Below are 12,756 nucleotides of genomic sequence, written 5' to 3'. Positions count from 1 at the left end.
AAGCATGCTTCGTTGTTTTAACTATCTCTTCATAAATATAGGGTTGGATCCAGATTGGTGGTTATGCTGCGTGTACTCTAACTTAAATGCCATTGATTTCAATGTATCCAACTCGGGCAGAGCAATCCAACTTGCTGGAGGCTGACGGGAGCGCCGCCACATCCAGAAGGGGCCACCATATCCATATCCCCTCCTTGGAGGGGAGGACTCTGGCTTGTGCTGGCAGGGTGTGGTGGAAGAAAACAAAATACACGCTTCTTTCTGCCATCTCCTTTCCCAGCTTACCAGCTGGTGTGACAGAGGGCCATGGGAGGGAGCTGAATGAGACCTGGATATCGTGAAAGTTCCCCCGGGCCCTCCTCCAACCCCCCCCCAGAATGCCCCTTTTGTAGGCCTTCCTCCAGGTTCTTCTAGTTCTCCTTACACCAGGCAGGTCTTCCCTGGTGGACTTCCTTGACAGCTGAGCTGGCATGAAGGACTTATGCTGGTGTAGCCCAGCTGAGCTGCGTCCCCGCTAACTTAGCTGGAGGTCTGCCTCATTCAACCTGCCTCATCCCAAATGTGAGTTGGATTGTGCCGTAAATCTGGATCCAGCCCGTAATCTTGAGGGCCTATCAACAGTTACTTCCACTACGACTACTCCATTGGAGAAAGGTTCCATACAATTATGTCTTTCATGCGGTGTCTGATTGCATCCAGTTGATTGCAGACTTCTGTTATGATAATTACAGTAACCATAGAAGTCTGTGGTCAAGGAACTGACTGGTTCCAATCAATTTGTGAAAAATCAGTCCCTACCCAATCCCACTGACTCAGTCTTGGATCACTATACCATTTTAAAATGCAGGTGGGGGAATCACATGTCTGGATCATCTTCACTGGCAAATCTTCATCCATAATAATTGGGGAACAAGGCCAGCTAGAACCCTTCTCCTTACTAGTTTTTGTATTTGAGGGATTTCTGTTTGAAGGGCTGCTTTGTGTCCCGCAAGCTTGGAAAGCAGATGGATGAATGACTCATATTTTTGCTCTCCCCATTTCTATGATATCATGTTATCAGTGTGAGGACTTGTACATTTCATCCCTTGTCAGATCCATGATTTCCAGATAGCCGCAGGATCTGACCACAGGTGAGATGCACGAGTCCCATTCTGCATGCTTGAGGAGAAGTGGAGGTGGGGTGGGGACTGAAAGCACAAGTCATTCATTTTTCTGGTTTCCTCCCTTTTCTCTAATATATTAACAAATGAAATGGACTGCTTTCAAGTTGATTCCGACTTATGGTGACCCTATGAGTAGGGTTTTCATGGTAAGCGGTATTCAGAGGTGGTTTACCATTGCCTTCTTCGGAGGCTGAGAGGCAGTGACTGGGCCAAGGTCACCCAGTGAGCTTCATGGCTGTGTGGGGATTCGAACCCTTGTCTCCCATGTCATAGTCCAACACCCTAACCACTACACACTGGCTCTCTCTAATATATTAAAGCAAGCTTTATTTTAGGTTGCTTTGCTACCAAGATGGTATGAGATGCTAATGTCAATACCATAAATATATGATATTATTCCTCCACTTTTTTCTTTTGTAATTAAGACTCTTTATATAAGACTAGTGTATTTAATAATTTGATACAACATTTGCAAATAGTGTTTCAAAGCACTTTGAATATAGCTTTGGTTACTACCGAGTCTTAGAACTGTACATTACTGTCTATCAGGAAAATGTTGATAATTCTAATGTGCCTGAGGATTAGGAAGGGCATGCTGTTATTGGACTTGTTGGAGCTGCAATGTTTGCAAATAAATGGGAACCTAGTTGCATGTACGATACTCTCAAAGTCCAGCTAATTTCCTTTTCTACCTTCAGGTAGATTACTGACATTCAGAATGCATAGAATCTTGCTTGTTCATCAATTTAGCCTTGTATTTGCAGAAGTGCAGCTATACTAACTGGTATTATATTCATGATTTATTTGTACAACGAAGAGTCATGGAATTTGTTGTTGTTGTTTTTCTTTTCTCAGGTGCATATATTTTCCTTTTCCCAGTATAAAATAAATAACTTCTATAAATCATTCCTGACCTTTATATATTTATGCTGATTGAATATTTATATACATTTATGCTGATTGAAAATACTGCTTAAGGTGGGGGCTGTAATCTTCAGTCTTCCCAACCATCTCATAGGACCATCACAAACAACTCTCTCTCTCTCTTTCAATTAGCTATGAGCTGGTATATTAAAGATACCACAGTACCAGTTTGTATAGAGGATGCTACTGAGTTGGACATGTCCCACTTCTTAAACTAGAATTTGCACTGGCTGCCTGAGAGAGAGGAAATTGTATTTATTAAAGCTGCATGTGAAAATTAACCCTTACAGTCCTGCTTCTAATCCTCTAATTTTAGTTTTTCTGCATTAATTCTAACAGTGGGCGATACTCTTCTTTCTGGTAGATTCATGGTACTGTCCATATAAAGAAGCAAGGAAATCTCCCCCAAGTTGCTTAAGCACCTACTTCCTTTTATTTTATTTTATTAACCAGAAGGGGGACTGTAAAATATAAGATGATGTTAATTTGATATTTTTAAAGGCTTCCTGAAACTGTTGATGCTACTTATTTATAAGATGCTGTTCTATTCAAAATACACAATGCTTTGTATAATCAAACCAAATTGTATTAGATTTAGGATTACCAGCTAAGCAGAAAAAACTAGTCTGGCATGCTCTTGTACCTATAACAGCAGCTCGATCTGCAGGAATTAGTAGATGCAGCTCTTCACAGCATGGAGATTAGCATTGTCACCTGCTGGTGTCTGCAGTTCAAGGTGCTGTAAAAGGCACAGGAGCACGGGCTTGCTAAAAAGCTTAGATTGTTGAACTGTAATAGCTTTAAGCACCCTGTAGAAAGAAGCCAGTTCTTTAAGGGTTAATGTGAGATTTAGGAAATCTAACAGAGTTTCCTGCTTGTCCTTCCTTAAAAGTGCCTGCATGCTTCTGGTTCAGCTGTTAATTGAACAGGTGAACAGTAAGAATGGCTGACAATACACGTTTTTTTCTTTCAAATAAAATAAAAAAATTGAATAGATGCCTGCTTGCTTTTGAAAGAATGGGAGGGCCAGAAGCAAGTCTATAACTATGAAATCTGTCCATTATTTAATCAAAATTTTAACAGTGGTCAGAAGACTATTTTTGACACAATCCTTGTATACAAACTGTGTTCCCTCTAGTTAACTCTGATATTTTCTTTTCTCAAATAGCCCAATAGAATCTTGCCAGAATTTCTACAAAGATTTCACGTTACAGATAGACATGGCTTTCAACGTGTTCTTCCTACTCTACTTTGGCTTGCGGGTAAGTACTCTACCTCTTTATTGCTTTGTTGCTTGGCTTCAAGGGAGGATGAGGTGCTCCTGTGCCTTTCTCAGAGGCACTTGTGAGGATATCTAGGAACAAAAGGCCAGAATCCTGGAAGTGTTAAGTAGTAACATAATTGCTGTGAATGTACAAAGGTTTATGAAAGCCTCTGTAGTTGCCAGTGCCCTTTGAGTAAATTAAGAACATAAGAACATAAGAAGAGCCTGCTGGATCAGGCCAGTGGCCCATTTAGTCCAGCATCCTGTTCTCACAGTGGCCTACCAGGTGCCTGGGGGAAGCCCGCAAGCAGGACCCGAGTGCAAGAACACTCTCCCCTCCTGAGGCTTCCGGCAACTGGTTTTCAGAAGCATGCTGCCTCTGACTAGGGTGGCAGAGCACAGCCATCATGGCTAGTAGCCATTGATAGCCCTGTCCTCCATGAATTTGTCTAATCTTCTTTTAAAGCCATCCAAGCTGGTGGCCATTACTGCATCTTGTGGGAGCAAATTCCATAGTTGAACTATGCGCTGAGTAAAGAAGTACTTCCTTTTGTCTGTCCTGAATCTTCCAACATTCAGCTTCTTTGAATGTCCACGAGTTCTAGTATTATGAGAGAGGGAGAAGAACTTTTCTCTATCCACTTTCTCAATGCCATGCATAATTTTATACACTTCTATCATGTCTCCTCTGACCCGCCTTTTCTCTAAACTAAAAAGCCCCAAATGCTGCAACCTTTCCTCGTAAGGGAGTCGCTCCATCCCCTTGATCATTCTGGTTGCCCTCTTCTGAACCTTTTCCAACTCTAGAATATCCTTTCTGAGATGAGGCGACCAGAACTGGACACAGTATTCCAAATGCGGCCGCACCATAGATTTATACAATGGCATTATGATATCGGCTGTTTTATTTTCAATACCTTTCCTAATTATTGCTAGCATGGAATTTGCCTTTTTCACAGCTGCCGCACACTGGGTCGACATTTTCATCGTGCTGTCCACCACAACCCCGAGGTCTCTCTCCTGGTCGGTCACCGCCAGTTCAGACCCCATGAGCGTATATGTGAAATTCAGATTTTTTGCTCCAATATGCATAATTTTACACTTGTTTATATTGAATTGCATTTGCCATTTTTCCGCCCATTCACTCAGTTTGGAGAGATCTTTTTGGAGCTCTTCGCAATCCCTTTTTGTTTTAACAACCCTGAACAATTTAGTGTCGTCAGCAAACTTGGCCACCTCACTGCTCACTCCTAATTCTAGGTCATTAATGAACAAGTTGAAAAGTACAGGTCCCAATACCGATCCTTGAGGGACTCCACTTTCTACAGCCCTCCATTGGGAGAACTGTCCGTTGATTCCTACTCTCTGCTTTCTGCTTCTTAACCAATTCCTTATCCACAAGAGGACCTCTCCTCTTATTCCATGACTGCTAAGCTTCCTCAGAAGTCTTTGGTGAGGTACCTTGTCAAACGCTTTTTGAAAGTCTAAGTACACTATGTCCACTGGATCACCTCTATCTATATGCTTGTTGACACTCTCAAAGAATTCTAATAGGTTACTGAGACAGGACTTTCCCTTGCAGAAGCCATGCTGGCTCTGCTTCAGCAAATTGGTGTTTGGTGCCCCGCCCCTTGTTTTTGGTTAGCCAAATCTGTCAAAGAAACATATCATGTTCATAAAGGTTCTTTTTATTAGCCATTTCTGCTGAAGAGGAAGACTTTGTCCAAGCCATGTTGAGAACAGGAATTACTTCAATAAACCTTTGCTCAGCCTTAAGAGTCTTATGGATATACAACAGCAGAGCTCAAACTTGTTCTATGTCTACTGCAGAACTTACTCCTTTTTTCAGTCAGTCAGTGACTTGCAATTGCACCAAAATCCCTCCGCCCATCATCATTCACTCGTAATAGTGGGAATGGAAAGTTCTGTCAATTTCAGTTATCTCAGGTTCTCATTTTTCCAATTTTCAATTCAGTTCTCTACATTTCTGCAGCAATTTGTTATTTTTAAAAAAATCATCATGAAAATTCTTAAGCATTTTAGTGCTAATTTCTCCTAATAAATACATTTTTGTATGCAGTTATGACTAATGTACACATTTTTGCAAGCAACTTATCCTATAATGCATGTTTATATGTTATTTTTACTAATTTATTCATTTTTATGTACACTTTCCCCTAACATATGAATTTTTAAAAAATTGATTGGGTTGGCCAACTGCATTGCAAAATTCGATTAAGTGCAAAATTTGAAAGATGGCCTTTTTGGATCTTGTATTGTTTTGGAAAGTGTGAATTTGATAAATTCAGCTTGAAATGCAAATTGAATCGAATTTCTCATCCATCGCTACTCAATAGTAAACCAAGATAGTCAAGTGGTCATCATTTTAGAAGCAAAACATGACAACTCAAAAACAAACTTGTGATTTCTACATGGGAGGACTCCCTAGGTATGCAAAGAATCTGCATTTGTAAATTGAAAGAAATATATAAAGAAAAACCTCCAAACAATCTGATGTGAGCTTTCAAGGCTTCCTCAATGTTGAGGTTAAATGAACCTATAGAGATAGGAAATTAGATTAATTCATCCCATTATCTGGAGATGGCGCTCCGTGGTGTCTTGTTATATTGTTTTTTCTCAGTCCCTTCGGCAGCATTAAGAGTTCTCCATAGAAAACAATGGAAAAATCCAGGGCTGTAGTGTAGCTGTCATTTGTCAGAGCATATCCACCCAGAAAAAGAAGGTAGTGGTAAAAATAGGAGTTTGTGTTCTTCCTAACTCAAGTCTTAATTCATGTGAAAATGTAATTTTTCCCTTTCTTATTTGTTTAGTTTTAAAACATTTAAAAATGCAAGACAACTGCATGGAAGTCAACAGAGCACAAGCTTTTCACATGCAACTGAGCACTGGATTTGGATTGGAAGTGTGAGAGGGCTATTTAAGTAGATCATCATTTACCGTAATTTTTTTTCGTATTGGGCCAAAACTCCTGACCAGTTCTCACTTTCAACTAGAGATGGAAGAGAAATTTGATTCAGTTCGCATTTAAAGCCAAATTTATCAAATTCACACTTTCTGAAACAATATGAAAATCGAAACACAGCCATTCTTTGAAATGTGCATTTATTTGAATATTGCAATGCAGTGCTCCAACCAATGTTTACAAACTTGCATATATTACGGGAAAGCATGCATAAAATGAATAGATTTGTGAAAATAACATACAAATATACATTTTACTAGGAGAAATTCCATGCAAAAATGTGCTCATTGGTCAAAACAGCATACAAAAGTGTGTTTATATTAGGAGAAATTCGCACTAAAATGCTGAAGTATTTTCATAAGGATTTCTTAAAGCAACAACATTAACAAAACATGCACAGGGATTTTTGGATGGTTAACTTTTTCAGTTTTTAGATAAATGTAATGTTCGTTAAAAAATAAAATTTAGGCAATTCCAACCAAATCAACATGTTGTTGTTATGTGCCTTCAAGTCGATTACGACTTATGGTGACCCTATGAATCAATGACCTCCAAGAGCATCTGTTGTGAACCACCCTGTTCAGATCTTGTAAGTTCAAGTCTGTGGTTTCCTTTATGGAATCAATTCATCTCTTGTTTGGCCTTCCTCTTTTTCTACTCCCTTCTGTTTTTCCAGCATTATGGTCTTTTCTAGTGAATCATGTCTTCTCATTATGTGTCCAAAGTATGATAACCTTAGTTTCAGCATTTTAGCTTCTGGTGACAGTTATGGTTTAATTTGTTCTAACACCCAATTATTTGTCTTTTTCGCAGTCCATGGTATGCACAAAGCTCTTCTCCAACACCACATTGCAAATGAGTTGATTTTTCTCTTATCAGCTTTTTTCACTGTCCAACTTTCACATCATACATAGAGATTGGGAATACCATGGTCTGAATGATCCTGACTTTGGTGTTCAGTGATACATCTTTGCATTTGAGGACCTTTTCTAGTTCTCTCACAGCTGCCCTCCCCAGTCCTAGCCTTCTTCTAATTTCTTGACTATTGTCTCCATTTTGGTTAATGACTGTGCTGAGGTATTGATAATCCTTGACAAGTTCAATGTCCTCATTGTCAACATTAAAGTTACATAAATCTTCTGTTGTCATTACTTTAGTCTTTTTGACGTTCAGCTGTAGTCCTGCTTTTGTGCTTTCCTCTTTAACTTTCATCAGCATTCTTTTCAAATCATTAGTGGTTTCTGCATATGGTATTGTCTGCATATCTTAAATATTGATATTTCTCCCTCCAATTTTCACACCTCCTTCATCTTGGTCCAATCCCACTTTCCATACCATATGTTCTGCGTGCAGATTAAACAAATAGGGTGATAAAATACATGCCTGTCTCACACCCTTTTGTACTGGGAACCGATCCATATTCTGTCCTTACAGTAGCCTCTTGCCCAGAGTGTAGGTTGCACATCAGGACAATCAGATGCTGTGGCACCCCCATTTCTTTGAAAGCATTCCATAGTTCTTCATGATCTACACAGTAAAAGGCTTTGCTGTAATCTATAAAGCACATTGTGATTTTCTTCTGAAATTCCTTGCTCCGTTCCATTATCCAATGTATGTTTGCGATATGATCTCTGGTACCTCTTCTCTTTCTAAATCCAGCTTGGAAGTCTGACATTTCTTGCTCCATATATGGCAAGAGCCTTTGTTGTAGAATCTTGAGCATGGGATATTAAGGCAATAGTTCGATAATTACTGCAATCCCTGGGATCCCCTTTCTTTGGAATTGAGATGTATATTGAATGCTTCCAGTCTGTGGGCTGTTGCTTTGTTTTCCATATTTCTTGTTAACTTTTTGTCAAAATTTGGACAGATTCAGTCTCAGTAGCTTGTAGCAATTCTATTGGTATGCCATATATTCCTGGTAATTTGTTTCTTCCAAGTATTGTAAGAGCAGCTTTCACCTCACATTCTAAAATTTCTGGTTCTTCATCATACGGTTCCTCTGTGAATGAATCTGTCATCCTGTCATCTCTTTTATAGAGTTCTTTGGTGTATTGCTTCCATCTTCCTTTTATTTCATCTTGGTCAGTCAGTGTATTCTCTTGTTGATTATTCAACATCCCTACTCATGGTTTAAATTTGCCTTTCATTTCTCTGATCTTTTGGAATAGGGCTCTTTTTGTTGTCGTCTTCTATTTCTATACAGTAACTATTATAATAATTTTCTTTGTCTCTACGTACTAGTTGCTGTATTGTTGCATTTAGCTATCTGTTTCTATCTCCTTTTGCTTTTGCTTTCCTTCTCTCTTTAACCATTTTAAGAGTTTCTTCAGTCATCCATTGAGGTCTTTCTTTTTAACTAGAGGTATTGTCTTTTTGCATTCTTCCCTGATAACATCTCTGACTTCACTCCACAGTTCTTCTGGCTCTCTGTCAACTGTTTAAAGCCTCAAATCTGTTCCTTATTTGATCTTTATATTCTAAGTCAACATGTGAAACCTAAAATATTAAAATATGGTACAGTTAACTTAGTCTTCTTCACCTTTGTCGTCTTTGTTCGTTGTCTGGAAATACAAGCTTTTTCAGTTCCCAGCTTATTTTTAAATTAGAATGAATTAGCCCAAAGGAAGAAAAAATTATCTCTACAACTGCAGAAGAGGCTACATTTGTTAAGAGCTGGATTACAACTTCAGTAATCTCCTCCTTGTACAGATCTACTCCATCTCCCCAAATTCTCTATTCATAGAATCATTGAATAGTAGAGTTGGAAGGAGCCTTTAAGGTCATTGAGTCCAACTTAATGCAGGAAATCAGGTTAAAGCAAAGCTGACAAGTGACTGTCCAGCTGCCTCTTGAATGTCTCCAGTCTTGGGAAGCCCACCACCTTCCGAGGTAATTAGTTCCATTTTCGTAATGCTCTTAACAGTTAGGAAGTTTTTCCTGATGCTCAGCCAAAATCTGGCTTCCCGTAACTTGAGCCCATTATTCAGTGTTCTGCACTCTGAAATGATCAAGAAGAGATCCTGGCCCTCCTCTGTGGGCAACTTTTCAAGTCCTTGAAGAATGCTATCATATCTGCACACAATCTTCTCTTCTCAAGGCTAAGCATGCCCAGTTCTTTCAGTTTCTCCTCATAGAGCTTTGGTTCCAGTCCCCTGATCATCCTTGTTGCCCTCCTTTGAACCTCTTCCAGGTTGCCTTCATCCTTCTCTAAGTGTGGTATGCAGAACTGAATGCAGTACTCAAAATGGGGCCTAACCAGTGCCGAATAGTAGGCAACCAGTACGTCACGAGATTTGGAAACCATACTTATCTTAATGCAGCCTAATGCAGCCTAAAACAGCATTTGCCTTTTTTGTAGTCACATTGTACTGTTGGCTCATATTCAGTTTGTGACCAACAACAATTCTAAAATCCTTCTGACACATAGAATTGCTGAACCAAGTATCCTCCATCTTTTACTGTGCATTTGGTATCTTTTTCCTTGATGTACAATGCACTTATCCCTGTTACATTTCATACTGTTCTTTTTAGCTCAATGCTCCAGCCTATCAAGACCACTTTGAATTTTGTTTCTGTCCTCCAGGGTATTATCTATCCCTCCCAATTTTGTGTCATCTGCAAATCTGATAAGCATTCCCTGCAACTTCTCATCCAAGTCATTAATAAAAATGTTGAAGAGCCCTGAGCCCTGTGGTACCCCACTCATTACCTCCTCCTAGTTTGAGAAAGAACAATTGATAAGCACTCTTTGGGTACAATTCTGTAGCCAACTGTGGTTCCACCTGATAAGTATTCCATCCAGTCCACATTTAGCTAGCTTGCAATTCAGAATATCATGGAGCACTTTGTCAAAAGTTTTGCTGAAGTCAAGATATATTATGTCCACAGCAGTCCCACAGTCTACTAGGGAGATAAAAAATGAGATAAGATTAGTTGGACATTGAGCTTTTTTATCTTTGCACTTAGAGAGGCAAGGCCTTGAGAGAGTGTGTGCACTTAATGTACACCACCTGCAGAATAGGACTGATCAGGTTATCTCCCATCTCCATGAACTGCTGTTAACATATTCATAGAATTTAATTAGAAGTTGTATAATTAATATTCATGATGATATCTTTGACCTAGGTTCTTTTTTTACTTATTGTTTTAAGAACATTTTGAAATCTGATTTACATTTTAAAAAATCATTTGATTTTTATCCACCTTGCCCTGAACCTGGGTTGGTAGCTGCCAGTGCAAATCTATCAACAGTGGTGTAAGATATATAAAGCTGGGTATTCCACTAAGCACAATTTCACACTAACTACAGTCGCTGAACCAAGCATAAAGGTAGCTCCACGTAAAAGTGCATTATAGTAGTCTAATTGTGAGGTTGCCAATGTATAGAGCACTCTTTTCAACTACTGTGGCTTCCTCCAAAGAATCATGGAAAAGAATCCTGGGAATTATAGTTGGGGTGATTGTTCCTGAGACTTCTGTAATAAAGAACCTAATCCCCCACCCCCTCACAGAACCACAATTCTCTGGTTCCCTTAGAATAGGGAATGATTATTAATCCACTTCAAATCTGTGGCACAAATAATGCTGTAGAAGCATCTCAGTCCTTCCTCCTCCCCCTGCCTCATGCCAGCTCCTACAAATTCCAGCACTACAGTACCTGTGAACTGTCCTCAGATAAGGTGTTTAATGGCCTCCTTGCCTTGTTTTATGAATGCTAAGGCAGACTTGCGTCCATTACATGAAGGACCCATGTATGGACCCTTCCTAAGCATTAAGATCATCATCCAAGACCCTTCTCTCTAGCCAGCCAAGAAGAGTTGTCAGGCTAGCAGGTGCTAGGAATAGGGCTTTCTCAGTCATCTCATCACTGTGGTTGGTTAAAGAAAAGCACTGAAGACATACACATTCAAGCCTGCCTTACTCTGCATTGTACTGTAATTTATGTGTTTTATTTACTGGCAAAATTTGCATAAAGCTTAATTGTTGAAACATCAAAGTAGTTTACATAGCTCTTGCTGGGTTTTGTGTCTGTGTCCTTGCATTTTCATGGTATTTTTATTATTTTAAGTTGCCTTGTGTGGGCAAGTGTGCCCTGAAAGGCAGGTTAAAATAGTTTAAAATAATAAATTATTTTTAAAATGGTGTATTTTTATTAGAGGGCATGAAATGGTGCCTCGGTTATTTCCAAGGCAGGAACAAAAAGTCCTGAGTTGTTTCTTTCCTACAAAACAATTCTACCACCCCCACCCCCACCACTTTAACGTTCGCAATGGGACCGGAGAGTATACTTTAAGTGAAAATCTACTTTAAGTGAAGCAATTGTCTTCACTTGTACTGCACGCAATCACCACTAGATGGCAGCGGCGTCATGCCAACAAAATGTACATTATTGCGAAGCATGCGAACGTTAAGCAGGGTATGGAGACGTATGGAGCACGTATGTTATAGCGAGGCAACGTTAAGTGAAGCAACGTTAAGTGGGGTATGCCTGTATATATAAAGGCATCCTTATCCTCTTCACTTTTCCCTCCTTTCTCTTTTTTCTCCAGTTCATAGCAGCTAACGACAAGCTATGGTTCTGGTTGGAAGTAAACTCGGTGGTAGATTTCTTCACAGTCCCTCCAGTGTTCGTTTCAGTGTATTTAAACAGAAGTTGGCTGGGTAAGTAAATGGCATTTTAAAAAACACACAAAACTAACTTGAAGATGACTAAAGCCAGGCACAGCTTGGTAGAGCAGCCCCTTGGTCTGTGGCTCCCGCAAAATGAGATGAGAGATGTCACTGTTTGGGGGGTTGCAGCAAAAATATGGGTGATGGTGTCCACTGGCATGATTCTTGATAAACCAGAGTTGTTGCCCAAATGGAAATGCCTAATGGCATGGTGTTTACGTTTAAACAGCAATGAGCTCAAACTATGGTGGAAGGGGAGTGAAGCTGGTTTATTTTGGAGGCAGCCCTTTTTATAGGCTGGTCTTTCCCCTCCATTTTTTTTAAAAAAGCTACTCCAAGCATAGAAGAATTGTGGTATTCCTTAGTTTATTTGGGGGCAAACTACACATTGCATACATTTGCATCTACCACAGCCTCAAATGACCACTTTTTCTGAAGAAAAGCAACTTTGGGAGGGGGCTATTGGATGTAGAGACAAGGAGGGGGGTTATATTTCACCTTTCCACTCTCTGCAGAAGTGATGGAGTAATTTGAAGTGGGGAAATAGGCTTCAGGGAAAGGGTTAAGTACCCCTTCCTTCAGTGCTCCTCACTCATGGCCCTCTCCCAAAGGTGCTTTTAACTCAAAACAATGGCTGTCAGGGCTTTATTACATGCATTTCAATGTGGTTTGGCTCTTAGATGCTATGCACTATGATAGATAGACATGCTCTGACATCCTCTTGAATTATATTGTGTGTGTGCTGCACA

General features: G+C 39.8%; 1 protein-coding gene across 11 annotated transcripts in view; it reads left to right on the top strand.

Moving 5' to 3' along the window:
- Positions 1–12,756, top strand: part of KCNMA1 (potassium calcium-activated channel subfamily M alpha 1) — an 848,545-nt gene that overhangs the window by 464,980 nt on the left and 370,809 nt on the right. For all 11 annotated transcript variants that reach the window (XM_061634884.1, XM_061634892.1, XM_061634879.1 and 8 more), the window contains 2 exons: positions 3,256–3,349; positions 11,887–11,998. In XM_061634884.1, the coding sequence (XP_061490868.1) occupies positions 3,256–3,349; positions 11,887–11,998 (206 nt within the window). The remainder of the gene's footprint in view (positions 1–3,255; positions 3,350–11,886; positions 11,999–12,756) is intronic.

The sequence above is a fragment of the Rhineura floridana genome, chromosome 7 (genome assembly GCF_030035675.1).
Source record: "Rhineura floridana isolate rRhiFlo1 chromosome 7, rRhiFlo1.hap2, whole genome shotgun sequence".
Taxonomy (NCBI): Eukaryota; Metazoa; Chordata; class Lepidosauria; order Squamata; family Rhineuridae; genus Rhineura; species Rhineura floridana.
This window is presented reverse-complemented; position numbering and strand designations above follow the sequence as displayed.